This window comes from Leptopilina heterotoma, unplaced genomic scaffold (genome assembly GCF_015476425.1).
Source record: "Leptopilina heterotoma isolate Lh14 unplaced genomic scaffold, ASM1547642v1 Lhet_22, whole genome shotgun sequence".
Classification (NCBI taxonomy): domain Eukaryota; kingdom Metazoa; phylum Arthropoda; class Insecta; order Hymenoptera; family Figitidae; genus Leptopilina; species Leptopilina heterotoma.
In genome coordinates, this window is record NW_025110937.1 from 1,047,768 (window position 1) to 1,065,936 (window position 18,169).

General features: G+C 25.8%; 1 protein-coding gene across 5 annotated transcripts in view; it reads right to left on the reverse strand.

Annotated features, from left to right (window-relative positions):
- Positions 1-18,169, reverse strand: part of LOC122502037 — a 78,751-nt gene that overhangs the window by 26,204 nt on the left and 34,378 nt on the right. For all 5 annotated transcript variants that reach the window (XM_043611891.1, XM_043611893.1, XM_043611892.1 and 2 more), the window contains exon 6: positions 8,892-9,375. In XM_043611891.1, coding sequence (XP_043467826.1) covers positions 8,892-9,375 — 484 coding nt within the window. The remainder of the gene's footprint in view (positions 1-8,891; positions 9,376-18,169) is intronic.

The window sequence follows — 18,169 nt, forward strand, 5'->3', positions numbered from 1 at the left end:
TAGGTGACATACACACACTCCACGTGTAGAATATTAGCGAGTCGGTGCACTTTGCATTGCGCAATGCAGAATCAAGTACATATCAACGATGATTAACGATTTACGTAATGATATTCAAAAACATCAAACGTACACCGAGACACAATAATCTCTAATATAGTTTGACAATTTCTGTTTTCAATATATGTTTTCAATTTCAATAACCAAATTCTATATATTCAACAATATGTCTATTTCTTCGTGATAAAAATATTCTTCTTTGAAGGACTTTTTATAATAAAAATCCATGCAAAAAGATGCAATCGGAACATATTGAATCGATATTAAAGTTAACAATGAAAGAGGAAACTGACCCATTTTAAAATGGGTCAATGTGCTCCGTTTAATAATAAGAGATAATACTGCCATTCAAACAGAAGAAGAAAAAAAACACGAATTTCAAAGCAAATGTAAAAATATTTTTCTAATGATAGAAATTGAAATTCTAAATTATAATTTTTGAATTACAATTTTAGTGATGGTATAAAAAATAAACTTTTCCTGGCTATGAAGTTGGAATTTTTTTTTCTATATAGAGAAACTAAGATTCATGATGAAAATTCAAGAAAACAATGGGTATTTTTTTCATTTTTCCGATTATGACTTTTTCTTCTTTTACGATTATGCTGCAATTTCCAATACTATCCTCTTGAAATGAAAAGTACAAATTCTTGTCGAGAAAAAAGTCCATAAACCGAAGAAATGACATTAATACGACTTTTCTCGACAATATTTGTGAAATATTACCGAAAAAATGTTCCTTCGAGGAAAAGAGAGAATAAATATTCCATTAAGGAAAATTGGGTGCTTTTCGAAAATATAAATAACTAAAATATTAAAACCAAAATAGAAACCAAAATAGAAACTAAAATATTAAAACGAAAATAGAAACTAAAATAGAAACCAAAATATCAAGATCAAAATATTAATAAATACTCTGGTGGTTCATGCGGATAAAATGTTTGTTAGATTACAAAACGAAGAAGAAAGATTCGAAAAAAACGAGAGGAATCAATCGTATCAGTCATTGTTTGAATTTTATTTTTTTCTTTTATTGCGACAATGAAAGAGAGAATGTGAGAGCCACAGGGAAAAGAGCAAAACAGAGTAAACAAACTCTTTTGCACATTCAAGCATCTCTTTTACTCTCTTTCGTCATTCTTTTGTTCTTTTTTTTTATTTCCCACTTCAACTCTTTCAACTTAATCAAAATTCTCGTCTTCATTTTTATCTCAAAAAATTATCCACTTCAATTTCTTCATTAAAATCCCCGGTCACGTTATTAAACCGTAAGTTTCTACTTTCCATCGTATGTAAAATTATGTTCCAAATTTTCATTCATCCCAAAAATCCGATTAATTTCGATATTATTAAAAAATCAAAATCAAATTTTCATCTTAAATGATTCGTTAATATTTAATCATTTAATCCAAAAATTTGATTTAAAAAAATGGAGCGAATTTCTATTCAGTTTTTACCAAATTCGATTAATTTCGATAAATTGTTAAAAGAAAATCAAAATCAAATTTCCGTCTTAAAAGATTCGTTAATATTTAGTCATTTAATTCAAAATCTCATTAAAAATAGAGAAATTTTTTTTTAATTAGTAATTTTTTTCCGAAATTTGATTAATTTTAATATTAAAATAAAATCAAATTTTTATCTTAAAGGGAAAATAAATAACAAAAAATAATAAATTAAATATTCGAAATAATGAAAAAATAAAGAAAAAATAGAGAAAAGTTGAAAAAATGGAGAAAATTATGAAAAAATAAAGAAAAGATGGAAAATACTGAAAAAATAGAGAAAAGATTGAGAAAAAAATGGAAAAAATTAACAAATAAAAAACGTATGATATTAAAACAAAAAATATTCAAAAGATTATAAAAATACTTCACATTCGGCATAAAAGTTTTGAATAGCTTATGAAAACGAAAATTTATGATCAGTGAAAAAATTTTTCGTCCACCTGTGACCCTTTTTCCGCAGCGAACGATGCTAGCGACTGGGTCAATGACGTATTATGCAATTGAGAAGAACAAAAGTCAGAGACCAGGAATCAAGTGTGAGACCAAAAAGTAAAAAAAAGTCAAAACTGGCTCGTTGCCCGGATCGAAAATCGCTCCTGATAAAGTTAAATGCGCCACAAAAAAGAACGTCTCTCTCTCTCAACTCGTAACTTTCTTGATCACCCCCAAAGTCCAGTGAACATCAGGGGAAAAATAGAAACAAAAAACTTTTTTTTCTCTCCAGTATCCATAACCAATTTCTTACGAAAGCAATTTGAAGACAACAAAAAAAAAGTGATCAGCTCCTGTTAAAAGAGAGAATTCATTAACTAAAATGATTTTCGGAAAGTTAACAATTTTTCTGAAAAAAGTAGGAAATTCAAGTTTTTGTAGAAAAATGAAAATTTCCAGAATTTCCAGGAAATTAAAATCTTGAAATTGAAATTCCCTTTTGTGTGGTTTAAATAGGCTTATTTAAATTCCTTACGCCCCAATTAGTAAATTGAAAGAGGACTTTAAACATGGAGGCATAAATAAAGACTCGTTAAAATTGCTGATAAAGTCAACTAATTTAGAATTGTCTCAGCTTTGGGTTATATCAAAGATAATAATACTTGGTTAGCAAATTTTTCGAGTGGAAAATTCCTTCAATAAAGGAAAAAATTAATTCATTCGCGAATTTATTAATTGTAACTCCCTTTAAATAACGAATGCCTAACAATATTTCCCCCTAAATTATTTCCTTTTTTTCATTTATGAAATAAATTATTAATACTAAACTATTCATAAAATATTACAAATAATTTATTTACAAAAAATTTTGATAAAAAATTAAGTCCATTAACAAAATGAATTTTTGGAATAACAAACCTAGGCTCAGAGAAAGACGGAAAAGATTCAAAGTTCCACACAAATTCAAAAATGTCAAGAAGGAAAAATACTTTTAAGAAAATTAAAAACACGAGGCCAGTTTCGTTGATGAAACTCGAGAATGTCAGCAATCCTTCACCCACACATATAAGGGAAAAGGAATGTCATAAAATAGGAAATTGCTTTGAAAATGAAAAGCGTCGCGAGTCTTTTTCTTTTTCTTCCCTTTTACACGTGACCTAAAAAAAAAATGATGCTCGATCAATAAACATTAAGTGGATAATGGATGAAAACAATATTATCGTGGCGAATAAATCAAGACTGGAAGAGGCGGAAGTCGGACGAGTTATGTTAAAGTGATCACAAAAGAAAGAAGGGCTGAAAGTAAACGTGACAGAAAATCAATTCACTAAAACCCTAAAACGACAGCAGCAACAAAATCAGATAAAACAGAAAATATATTCTCTGCAAAATTTTTGCACTGACAAGAAAATCACCGCCACATTAATTATAAAAGAAAAAAAATAGTCTTTAATAATTCCAAACTGTCTTTTCTCAAAAATCCTTTCAAATATCAAAAATAGGAAATGGATAATCAAATTTTAAGAATTGAAAAAATTTGCAAACTTGCGAAACGGAAAATATTTTTTTAAATAAGTTTTTTGTGTTGAAAGTTTCGAACGTTCATAGAAACGAAAAAATTTTATTATCATAATAATACAAATTTAATTAATAAATAAACGAATTTAGCATTTGAACGTTCAGAACTTTTGGAACATGAAATTTTTCAGAAATTCCGATCAGAAAATTTGAAAAAATTCGGGAAAAAAATTTGTTCGAGAAATTTGAAAAAATTCGAAAAAAAATTTGATGAAAGATTAAGCAAATTGTTGACAAGAATTTTAAAAGCCCAAGGATTGAAAGTAGATGATGATGAAGAATGAACGCAATGAAATGTAAATATTTTCGTGACTTCATTTATTTGAACGTTAAATAAATATATGTATATTAAGGTGACGCCGATTTTCTCCCGCGAGTAAATTTGCAAAGCACCTCAGCAATATATTTATTTTCAATTTATATTACACTGAAATTCACAATTCAGTGTGCAATATTGCACATAATAACCTCCGATACTAATGGAGTGAATCGTATATAAAGAAATACTGAGTGAACTGTCCTCAGGGTGTCGGTCGAACATTCATAGAATATTCACTTGAAATTATGCCCCACAATGCCTGTGTATATTGTGTATATACACATATATTTTGTTCGATGAGTTAAGTTTGTATTATTTTCACCGTTGTCCCGGATACTAGTGGCACAATAAAAGACAAGTTCGCTTTGCAATATTTTTACCTGACATTACGTAACGGGTCAAGTCCACGACTTTAATTACAATACTCCCTTTTTATTCTTATCTGATAATCAAAATTTCATTCGAAAACGATTTTTCTTTTTTAATTATTAAACATTTTCTTGTATTTTCCATTTTTTTATTCTATTAAAAAAAAAAATTAAAATGAAAAGAAAATAAATTTCAATTCTGAATTTAAAAAAAAATTGAAACTAAAATTAATTTTCTAAAACCGTAATTTTGATGAAATTTTTAATCACTAAAATAATCATCTGGTGGTTCAGATGTGAATTTAGATAGAAAAATAATTAATCCTTGTTCTAATGGTATTAACCCTGCTTCGAATTAATGACTTTGCTTCTTCAAAAAATTATAACCTCGAGATACAAAATAAAATTATTCCATTTATTTTACGATAAACAAGTGAATTCAAAAATTGTGAAAACAATGAAACATTCGGAATTCTCCACCAGATCTGAAATTTAAATTTCTGTTTTACAAATCTTTTGGTGGAGTTTTGAGGAAATCCTCAATTTAAAAGAAGATTTAAAATTTTCCCAAGACTTTTTCTTCATTCATCATTCTTGTAAAATTGTTTTTTCTTTCTTGTTTTTTTTTTTTTTTTTAAAGAAGAACCGTGAAATTGAAGAGGGAATTTTTTTTCTTTTTTTTTGAAGCAGTATTTTTTTCTATAGTGTGTGAGAGAGGTGTTGTCAGTGAAACAGTTCATTATACAGGGGATATTAACCTCCGTGAGTGACTCCTTTGATAATCTGACTGCGTGTATCAACCTCCAGTTTCCGGAAGAGCGGATAAGCCCTTTTAAAGACCCTTTTTTTTAACACGGAAAAGAAACAATGTCTACCTGACTTGAAGTTTTTGCGGAGGTCGCACATTGGATAGTTCTTCATCGATTATTATATTCAATTGTTCAAAAAGTTCTCTCTTAATTAACAAAATACAAAGAACTTTTAATTGATCATTCAACAATTTTTTCATCTTCTTTCTTTCAAACATCGTTTCAAAAGATTTTCAAAAAATAATAATTTACAATTTCAGTAATTTACATTATAGAAAATAAAAAATAATAATAAATAAAAATTTTAAAAGTTAATAACTTGAAATAAAAAAATAATATTCATATTTTTAAATTATTAATAAAATATCGTTTTAAAATTCAGAGGAAAATTTTATTATAAATTCTCATAGCGGGAAAAGTGAACTTTCATTTAATTTTAAAAACTCAAAAGTAGACTTTTATTTGATTTCAATTCTCAAAGTGGTTTTTTTATTTAATTTCCAATTCCAAATTGAACTTTATTTAATTTCCAAATTCAAGGTGGATTTTTATTTTTATAAAAAATCCAAGTGGATTTTTATTTATTTAAAAAATCTAAAGAGGATTTTTATTTATTATTCAAAAATCCAAAGGTGGATTTTCATTAAAAATTCTCTGAATTAGAAAATAGCTTTCTACATTTCGAAATATGAAAAAAAATTTTCAAAATTATAGAATTAAAAAAATCTTCTTGTATAATAAAGAGATAAACAAAACTTTTAAAAGTAAATAAAATAAATAGGAATAGAGATAAAAATTTCTCATTACTTCTAAAAAAGTTCTCATTTTTATTATAAAAAAAGGAAAACGAATTCGAAATATATAATTTATTATTAATCGATGAATAACTTTGCGCAATGAAAGCGACTCAAGGTTGTCTATGGACTGACCAAAGAAGGAAGTACCATCCGCCGGAAGTCTTTATCGATGTTAAATTGACGATTTATTTCTCGAGGTTCCCTAAACAAATCTTTAAGTTTCAGACAAAAATACTTTCACCGATTATTATTTTTTTAATGTCGATCGAGTTTTAAAATACAGAATCTTGCAATTTTTGCATCAATTGTCAAGGCCTTCGCCTGATTAATTATTAACAATTTGCACTCTGCACTTCTCTAATTAGAACTAATTAAATTTTTCTCTTACGAATCAACGATTGAAAATATGTTTTCGAATATTATTTCTAACATTAAATATTTGAATATTTTTATTAGAAATATTTAAACAATTCTAACGATTGGAAATATTTAAACATTCTAATAATTAAAAAGATCTAAACATTTTAATGAGTAGAAAAACATTTCTCCTCTACAATTTTTGTCTGAATTGATAATTATTTGACTTCTTGTTGTCAGAAGATGAGGAATTCATTAACGGTGAAAAAATTGACAAATGTTAGTATCAATTTTCGAAAAATCATTCTTATGTCACGACACACGAGAAACAGTATTAATTTCATCAGGATTAGGTTGTTACGTCAATACAATGACATAAGATCATAATCCTAGAAAAGTGACGACGTCGATATTTGTATTGGAAAAGTGGAAAAGCAAGAGACTTTCCGTTCCTTTAGTATATATTAAAAAATAGTTTTTCAAATACGTCACAAATTTTATCGATATCCACAAAATCTTACGAAACAATTTTTTTCTATCAACTTCGAAAATTATCGACTTCATTTTTTATACAATTGAAAATTACGACATTTTCGCATTTATTCGATTTTTAAAAATTGTGTTTAAAAAAATAGAATTTTTAGAAACAAAAAAAAAACATTTTCCTAACTAAGTAGTGATTTTTTTTATTAAAAATAGAATTTTTTTAAAATTAACAAGAATTTTTTTATGAGAAGATAAAAATGAACAGATAAGTATCTAAAAAAGTGCCTAAAGTGCCTTGAGATACAAAAAGATAATAACAAGTTTAAAAATATCTAGCGGGAAAAGTCAATAATAACAGAATTGAATTGAAATTTATTTTTTTACAATTCAGAGAAATAATATTTTGATTTCAAAAAAAAGCTTTTAGAAAATAATCATTAAGCTTCGAATTTAAAGAGTCTAGAACAAATTCAAACTCTATAAAGTTGAAAATAGGGGCGAGTAAAATATTCTATTTGTCTGAAAACATTTCCGTAAAATCGAATGAAGAGCTTAAAAAAGAAAAATTTACCATATCAAAAAAAAAAAAAAAAAAAAAAAAAAAAAATCCGAAGAATGGAAAGAAAATAACAAACGAAATAAAAATATTCGCTACAGAATTTTCAGCGAGAAATTAATTTCCTTGGGGGGAAGAAATAAATTCTGAAAAACAAATTCTAAAAAACAAATTCTATAAAATAAATTTTAAACTACAAATTCTGAAGGTGAATTCTAAAAAACAATCTCTAAAAAACGAATTTTGAGAAACATTCTCTAAAAAACGAATTTTTAAAAAAAATTCTAGAAAACAAATTTAAAAAACAAATTCTAAAAAACAAATTCTATAAAATGAATTTTAAACAATAAATTTTAAAGGTGAATTCTAAAAAACAATCTTTGAAAAATGAATTCTATACAATGAATTTTAAAAATAAAATATAAAAATGAATTTTAAAAAATAAATTCTAAAAACGAATATTAAAAAACAATCTCTAAAAAAGGAATTCTAAAAAACGAATTTTAAGAAACATTCTCTAAAAAACGAATTTTAAAAAAAATTCTAGAAAACAAATTTAAAAACGAGTTTTTAAAAAATCTCTAAAAAACGAATTCTAAAAAACATTTTCTGTAAAACGAATTCTTAAAAACGAATTTTAAAAACAAATTCTAGAAAATAAATTTAAAATACGAATTCTAAAAAACTAATTTTAGAAACAAATTTTAGAAAAGAAATTCTAGAAGACAAATTTAAAAAACGAATTCTAAAAAACAATCTCTAAAAAACGAATTTTGAGAAACATTCTCTAAAAAATGAATTTTTAAAAAAAATTCTAGAAAACAAATTTAAAAAATGAATTCTAAAAAACATTTTCAATAAAATGAATTCTAAAAAACGAATTTTAAAAACAAATTCTAGAAAACGAGTTTAAAAAACGAATTGTAAAAAACAAATTGAAAAAAACAAAGTTGGCCAAAACTTTGATAGACAACAAAATTAAAAACGAGTCTAAAAAATTGTATCTATCGGAAAAGTTCAATATTCACTTGAAATGAAATCTCTTTCAAACGTCAACACAAAATTTCGACACTAGTCTCAATTTCAAGTCCTGATAAAAAATTCGCACAGAGAGCAAAATTTCCCAAAAATTCCAAACTGATCAGATTTCCTACCACAATGAATTACAGATAATTAAGTTTTTAAAAAATTCCAAACCTTGTTAATTCAATCGAAATGCAAAGTTTAAAATTCGAAAAAGCAAATGTAGTGCAATTGTAGAAAAAATATTTCCTCCACCAAAAAGCAAAAGTTATGATCAAAGTATTGAATTTCAAGACTTGTTTCAAATAAATCTCGCAAAAATTCTTTCCACAAAGTGAACTCCAATCTCCAAGATTACTTTCAAAAAGTAATCTCCAATCGTTATTTAATATATACTCATTATTCACGATATTCTAAAAATTTGTATCGAAAAAAATCCTTTTTCGAAATGTTCGAAAAATCGAAAATTGGATTTGAATGCAAAGATTCCTTTTCCAAAATGTTCGAAGAATGGAAAATTGTCTTTGAATGCAAAGAAAAGAAAATAAAAGAAAAATTTGAAATAAAAAATGAAAAAATAGAAAGAAAATAATCGTACCTTGACAAAATGAAGATTTTCCTTGTCGAGAAGGAACTCCATGGATTTGTGAGGTCGTTGATTGATGTTCGAGACGCAGGATGCGTCGGAGGGTGTCCTGTGACCAGCGCCAACGGGCGACTGGGGTACGTGTAGGGCGTTCTCGTTAGCCAGGTCGCCGGTTCCACGAGGACGAGTCGTATGATTCAGGTTGAGTAGACTGCGGGTCTTTTTGCTCGCCGAGGTGTTGGTGGAGGGCGCTGGGACGACGCCCTCCTCCGCGGCGTCGAGGTCGGTCTCAAGAAGACCGACAGGCCGATCCTGGGAGGCCTGCATCGTGCGGGCCTTCGCCATCTCGATGATCGCCGGATTTCCAAGGTCTGTTGTTGCACGCCTGCGCGACGATGATGAGGTCGTCGACGATATTCTACCACCGAGCGCCCCCGCACGAGGTGGCTGGGGTGGCAAGGGTGGTTTACTGGATACTGGCGTCCTCCCATTTGAGCTACAATAAACAATCATTCATTAGATATACTCCGATGGTAAATTCACCTTTTGTTGCAAAATCATTTCTCCCCTCTTCATTGCCCACTATCTCCTCGCTCTCATTGATTATCTTTCTGTTGATAACGAAATTGTTTATCGAACGTGGACCAGATGGCACCAGACGTTTCTTACTTTTCCCTTTTCAATCCCCGATTCAAATCCAAAACAAAGCAATTCGACAAAATAATTCACAAATAGAATTTGAACAAAATAATAGAAAAATAATTTAAAAAGAGTTCGAAAAATAATTTGAAACAAATGCGAAAACCAATTTGAAAAGAAAATCGAAAAATAAATTGAAATGAATTCGAAAACTAATTTGAAACGATTTCGAAAACAAATTTGAAAAGAAATTCAAAAAATAAATTGAAACGAATTCGAAAATTAATTTGAAAAGAATTCGAAAAATAATTAAAAAACAAATTCGAAAAAAATATTCTAAAGAAAACAGAAGGAAAATTTCATCCTAAAACGATGAATCAACGAAACCAAAGTACCGACTTGAAAAATTACTACAAAAAGAGAATTTTTGCGAAAGACAATTTTGCTGAATAAACGCTGCGATTTCTTGATAATAATTATTCTTGACAATTATTATTCAGTGCAGGTTTCCTTAGGTGGATGCGAGGGAGGAAATGATCACGTCACCGATCTCTCGATGCGAATATATAAGAGAACGTAATAAACCTATATTAGTAAAAAGAAATAAATAAACGAGAAATAAAAAAGGAAATATTGTCCATAGATCTAGAATTTTTCTGAACATCTGAACTAATTGAAATTCCAAGGGAGAAGAGAAAATAGGGTCAGTTGAAGTAGTCTTAACTGTCGGGTTAAGTTCTCTACTTATTATAATAGATGCGTCTCAGACAGTCAATGGCACTTTACTTCTGAGGGCCCTCAAATGAAAATTAAATCGACTCAATTGCTCCAACATTCGTCGCTACTCGTTTTTCAAATTCAATCTCTACAAAAACATTTCTATATATATTTTCGGTCTCTTTGAAATTACTCGAAAAATACTAAAAATACCCAGATTCGTTATAATTTATAATTTTCCAGTTTTTGCAAATAAATAACTTGCAAGTGAAATAACTTTTCAGTTTTTAAACAATTCTTTTAGATTTAATTTATAATAAACAGTTTTATTTACAGGCCTCCGATCGACTCTAAAGCGCAAAAAAGTAATTTCTCAATTAAAAATACGAAAAAAAGTCGAGAAAGTCGTTTATTTATTTTAGTGCTGCCACAAAAATTTTATTTTGTACTTTATTGACTTTTCACTGATTTCTAATTCAATTATTCAAAAAACTTTCAATAATTTTGTTAAATAAATAATTAAATAATTCCTATTTATTTCTACACGAGAAATACAATTTAAAAATTTCTAATTTAAAACTTTTTGAAATTTAATAATTTTTAAAAATTACAACTCTTTCAAAATTCAATTATTTTCTGCAATTCTTAGCTAAATTTCATCTCTAAATCAATTATTTTTAATAATTTTCCGAAGGTTCTTCGAGAATTAAATTATTTAAATAAAAAAATTTAATTTTTAAAATAATTGTAACTGTAACTGCTCATTTTTTTATAGTTATTAAGATATAATATTATCAAAAACTTATTCAATTCAAAAATTCCCAAATGATTGAAATTTTCTAAAATCTTTTAAAAATAATTGATTTTATTGATAATTTTTGAGGAATTTTAATTCAAAATTTTAAACACAATTTATTTCAAAATGTTAAAAATAATTATAAAAAATTTTAATTTTATTATTTTTTGTATGAATCTGAATTTTCGAAAATATTTAATTAAAAATATTAAAAATAATTGAATTTTAAAAAATTAAAAAGAAAAAATTCTAATAATTACTTTTTTTCAAAAATATTTTAATACGATATTTTAGAAGCCAAATTTTCATTAATTTTCAATTTTCAAATTAACTGTTGAAGATTTTTCATTAAAATTTTTGAGAATTCAATAATTATTTTAAAAATTTGTTATTAAAATTCTTCAAAAGTTGATTTTCAAAAATTGTAATAAAATTCTTGAAAAAAATCAATTATTTTCAATATTGGCAATTAAAATTCTTTAAAAGTTGATTTTCAAAAAATTTAATAAAATTGTTGAAAAAAACCAATTATTTTCAATATTTGCAATTAAAAGTCATCAAAAGTTAACTTTTAAAAATTGTAATAAAATACTTAAAAAAATCAGTTATTTTCAAAATTTGCAATTAAAATTCTTCCAAAATTGTAATAAAATACTTGAAAAAAATAAATTATTTTCAAAATATGCAATTAAAATTCTTTAAAAGTTGATTTTCAAAAATTTTAATTAAATACTTGAAGAAAATCAATTATTTTCAAAATTTGCAATTAAAATTCTTCAAAAATTGTAATAAAATACTTGAAAAAAATAAATTATTTTCAAAATTTGCAATTAAAATTCTTCAAAAGTTGATTTTCAAAAATTGTAATTAAATACTTGAAAAAAATGAGTTATTTTTAATTAAATTTTACAAAATTTCAACTATTCAAAACTTTTTTAATTGTATATTTCGGAAATTTAATTAGAAAAATTATTCAAAAATAATTGTTAAAAAATTTGTCTATAATTATACTTTTTAAACTATAAAAATTGAAATAAGTTGCAATTTATTCTGAAAATATGTTATTTTGTTGCAATTTTTAGAAAAAAAAGTCGAAAAAGTCGCATTTTTTGAAAATAGTCGAAAAAAGTCGAAAAAAGTCGAAAAAACTACAATTTGCTAGGCCTGAACGTAAATTAAAGTCCATTTCATTAATATTGGGAGAATTCAATGTTAATGAATTAGAATTATTCAGAATTAAATCGATTAAATTAAATTATTTAGAATTAAATCGATTAAATTATTCAGAATTAAATCAATTGAATTATTTAGAATTAAATAGATTAAATTATTAAGAATTAATTAAATTAAACATAATTAAAGAGATGAATTAGACGATTTATAGAACATATTGCATTGAATGTTGGAGCTCTCTTTTGAATGGTGTGAAATAAAAAAATGAAGCAATTTGAGATTACAGTCTGATAAAGAGTCAAATCGGCCGGTTCACTTTGCGTTAATCTTTGCTCACAAGCATCCATATTATTTCTTCGTCGTGCTTATTTATCATGTCGTACTTATATGGCAAGTTGATAGAGGCTGTCCCGCCTTGCACGGAAGTTATATATCGAGTGAGGCAATAATTTCAGACTGAATGCTGACTATATATCGGAGGCCTTTATAGATGCTATGCGGAGAGAAAAAAAAATGTATCTTACGCATCATAATTTCGACCTCATTTTGACAAAACTCCATTTACTATGTGAATCTTATTGATCATCTTTCTTCAATTCGCACTTTTCATTTCTCCGAAGAATTTTTATCGATGAAAATACTCGATTTCTTATAATACTGTATTATATAATGTTATCCGTTTATTTGAATCTTTCTCGCGAAGACTAATCTGCAAAAAAAGTTCACACAAATTAACAGAGTGCCAAATGATTCTTAACTAAAAATAAAAACAATTGGAGAAAAAAAGTTTGGAATTCATCAAAGCTGTTAATCATCAAAAGATTAAAAATTAAATATTCATCAATTCATCGTTCGGGATGATTAGTTATATTCTCACTAGTCCGGAAGTAATTGTAAATAATTAGCAATTTCTGATGTGACAATATTTATTCTGTCGATTAAGAAAAAAAAACCTTGTGTGTCTGTATCAAATTACTCTTAACAAAAAAAATTCACCCATTGTCTTTCTCTTTTTTTTCATCATAATTCATCGATTTAAAAAAGTCAAATTAAAATGATGATCCAACATTTTCTGTTTCGAGTTTATTGCACAATTCTATAAATTTCTGTTTTTCTTCCCGTTGCTCTAGTTTCGATTAAATTACTTATTGGAATTAGAATTAATTAATCCGTTTCTGAGACCATTCACTCAATTAAGCTGTATGAGGGAAATTTCAGTTTAAATAGAAAAGAATTGTGCAAACATTTCAGAAAATAAACTCGCAGTCATTTAATTTCTATTTTTTAAATTAGAGAAAAATTGCAATTTTTTTTTATCACACTTATATTAATGAAATCATCTCTGTTGCGTTGCAATAAAAATAAAAAACCGGTTTTTAGCATTTTAAAAAATCGACACATCAAGGTTGACAACTTGATTATGACAATTCGCCAAAAAATTTGTAAATCATAACTAAATTATTGTTTACAAAATAATTAATTAAATTGCTACTTAAAAAGAAATAAATTAAATGATTTACAAATTAATTAATTAAATTATTTACGAATAAGTTAATTAAATTGTTTATAAATTAATTAATTATTCGTTTTATAACGTAATGTACATAAAATATAATTATCAAAATAAACATCTAATTATCAAACTCATAAAAATAAAAAGGTGGAAACGAATTAAAACCAAAAAATGAAAACCAAATTCATTAACAAAAGAGAAAAATTTCTAAAAGGGAATTTCTAATTGAAGAGAGGAAAAACTACTCTAAAAGGTTTAATTAATAACACCACAAACGCTCCAAATTCGATCGATTAAATTTTATTATCTCCCAGCTTCTACTCTAATTCTCTATTCTAATAAAAAAGTTTCCGATTTTTATATTCAAACAGAAACTTATTTTAACGTTAAATATATTATCGATTTCTATTAATTTACAAATTTTTCTTTTTTTCGTTTCTATCGTAACAGTAGCTTATTAATTAATCAACAATTATCGTAAACATTTAAAATACCCACATTTGAAGAAGTTTCGATTAAAATTCATCCTCAAAAAGAAATTTTAAAAAATTTTTTTTTTCTAAATTAAATTAAAAACTTTCTTTTCTAAATTAAATTAAAATTTTCTTTTCTAGATTAAATTTAAAATTAGAATTTCTAAATTTTCTCGTAAGCAAACATTTTCCTCTAATGTAGGAGAAATATTTTTCTCTTACAATCTATATTATAAAAATGCGAAACTAAAAAAATGTAAAAAATATTTTTAAAAAATCATTACAAATTATTAAAAAAATTTTTAAAATACTTAATAACCTTTAAAATATTAAAATTTCTGAAAAAATTTCTAAAATTCATTTAAAAGGCATAGCCAGTAAAATTCAGTCTTCTAAATTCTATTTTAAAATAAAAACTTCCAAATTTAGGGATTATTTTCCCTCCGTCAAGAACGAAAATTATTAATTAAAACCACACCTTTCGAGTCGAGAATTTGGAATCAAAAAACAAGACGAGTACTGTTTGAAAAAGTACTGTCAGTCTCTCTAAATTTTTTTCCCCTCCCCTATCGAATGATGCTCTCTCAGTAATGTTTCAATGAATAGCATCCTTGTAAGAAACTAAGCAAAATTAATGAAAGTGCCAATTAACAGAGCTTCTGGTCTGCGCGTGCTTTTCTCAAGTATCTTGTCGACATAAGAACTCCGAATGCTATATATTACGACTCATGACGAGATATGAGCAATTCTTAAATTACATTTTATATTTTACATGTACAATACGAGGATGAATCATCGTTTCTTCTATATCGTCGACAAAAGGGTGCTGAATAAGTGAAGAGAAACAGAGAGAGAAAAACACTCGAGTCTTAAAGTGTCCTCTAATAAATGATACTAACCTCTTATGCTTCACGTGTGATAAAAAATGAAGAAGTAATATTATACGAAAATATAGCCAAATCTGAAGTAATTATTACAATTTACGGATAGAAAAAGGAAGAATTTTCAACGAATAAAAAATCGTTTTCCTTACATTTTATTCAAAAATTTAAATTAAACGATTCTTTCCTATAGTCTCAAAGATTTTTTTCTTTGCTCAAATTTTTTTTCTTCAAAAAAGGTTCTTTTTCAGACTTCGCACTCGATAATTAATTATAATTAATTTTAAAAAAGTAGCAAAAAGTAGCTTTCAAACTAAAAGAAAAAGTACTTCTTTCTTATCCTGCTAATAAATTAAATTCCTGCAACAAATTTTATAAAAATTTTTAAATAATTGAATTCCTGAGAAATTATTCATTTTACAAAGAATTCTATTAAAATTTTTGAGAATACTTGAATACCCGTGTGACATTTTATTAAAATTTCTTAAAATAATTGAATTCCATAAAAAGCATTTTAATATTTATGAAAATAATTAAATTCTTGCTAACGATTTTATTAAATTTTTTTAAAATAATTCAATTTTCAAGAAAAAATTTATTACTTTTAAAAATAATTGAATTCTTGTGATGAATATTGTTTTTTTTTATGAAAATAATTGAATTTTGCAAAGAATTTTATTTAAATGACTCAAAATAATTGAATTTTCAAGAATAATTTTGTTATTTATCTTTAACAATTGAATTCTTTCGAAGAATTAATTATGTAAGTAATTGAATTCTTGGGAAGAATTTTATTAAAATCTAAAAGAATAATTGAATTATTTCAAAAAATTTAATTAAAATTGTATTTAAAATAATTGATTTCTTTCGAACAATTATATTAAAATATTTAAAAATAATTGAATTCTTGTGAAAAATTCTAATATTTTTGTAAATAATTGAATTCATCCAAAGAATTTTAAAAAACATTTTTCCAAATAATTGATTTTTTCGAAAAATTGAAATTAAATTTTTAAGAATAATTACATTTTTTGATCAATTTCTCTAAAATTGTATTCAAAATAATTGAAATCCTGCGTTGAATTTGATTATTTATAAAAATAATTGAATAGTTGAAAATTTTATTTGTAGAAATAATTGAATTTTTCGATTAATTACTTTAAAATGTATTAAAAATAATTGAAATTCTTCAATGAGTTTTATTATTTATGAAAATTTATTGTGAATAATTGGATAAAAATTTTGTTAAATAATTGATTTTTTCGAAATTTTTTTGAAAATTCATTCTATTCTAAATTATAAATGAATTCCTGTGGAAATTTTATTATTTATGAAAATAATTGAATTTTGGATGAATTTTATCAATTTCTTTTTTTAAATAATTGAATTCTTTTTCGAAATTTTATGAAAATATTAGATATTGAAAATAATTGAATTTCAAATATTTTTTGAAAATAATTGAATCGTTTTAAAGAATTTGATTATAATTTTTGAGAATGGTTTTTTGATTTCTATTATTAGCGAATTTAAAGTAGTGAAAATTCTCTCAAAAAAAACAGAAAAAGCTTTTAGTGGCTGAAATCTAAAAAAGTACCCAAATAGTAGCATAACGTCAAAAAAGTAGTAAATATTAGGTGTCAGTAGATGAGTGCGAAGCCTGTTTTTTTGTTTTTGAAAAAAAATATTCATCCTATTTTTTTTTTTTTTGAGTAAAGAAAAAAAGGAATGAAAATTGTTTTTTAACGTGTCTCCCCCTTTCTCTAAAAATTGAAACATCTTTTTTTCAGTCAGAAAAAAGATGCTGGAGAGAGTTTCAGTCTGAAAGATAAGGGATTGAATCGTTCTAAAATGTCGTGAGACCATGAGTGCCCTTTTTAATGGGGACGAGACAGACTTAAAACAAAAGGAAAAAAAACTCCCGCCGAAAGTACATAAATGGTGCAATCCATGTGAAACGAATCGAAGTGACAGAAAAAAAAAGAAATTACGAAGAATGCAAAAGAATATGTGAATCTAGGGGAGAAGGAATCCAACCAAGTGCGATTAAATGCATTAAAAGCGGAATGAAACACTTCATTGAGAATCCATGTGAGTGATTTTATAGTATGCGGTGTGGGTGGTAGTTGTAGAATTTAAACAGTATTCGCGGCAGCATCTGTTCATTGACTCTGCGAATAGTCCATTATTAAAACGAAAGAGAATTTTCAATCCCAACTCGAGTTCCATCCAGATTTTGAAAATAATAAATTACCATCATAATTTTCTTTCTTTTTCTATGGAAGGAAACCTATAAAAAGAAGAAATTAGTAAACGTCTATATAAAATCATCGATTTTCAAATAATTAAATTAAATTTTCATTATAATTAACTTTTTTCCCTATTTGCTGATTGAAAATTCAAAGCTCAACCTCTGCCAAACTGAAAGTGATACGACAAACTTTATGCTCTGACACTTCCATCTAATGCAATATTAGTTTTCAAAGTTTAAAGATAAAGTTTAAGTAGATAGTTGAAATTGTTAATTTCGTTGAATTCAGAACACGATCTAATAATGTTGAACATTTCCCCGAAAAACGAAACCTGCAAACAAGTTGTAAATAAATTTTTAAATGTTAGAAAAATAAATAAATTTAATTTTTCAGACTTTCGTCTGAAAAATTTAATTTATTTATTTTTCGATTTCAATTCTTTTCATTGAATTTTTAGGAACAATTATTGAAAATAAGAAAATAAAAACGATGAAAATAAATTGAATTTTGAAGGCAAAAAATATTTTTGAGAGATAAGACGTAAATGAGAAAAATGTTCAACGAATTTCTATGGGGGCTAGAATTAGTTTTCTATAATATAGAATTAGGAATTTTCTTTGGAGTCTACCGAGAGAAATACGATTCATGATTCTATTTTATTACATTTCTGAAGAATATTACTTAATGACTATTGCTTCTCCCGTTCATTTCTCGTCCTTGCTAATCTGTCTACCTGAGCTACGAGACTATGAGAGAAAATGAACCCCTAGGTATCCAATACCACATGAAACGATCGTTACAATGCAAACCGATATTCTATACACAAGTGATGGAATTTACTATTCTCGT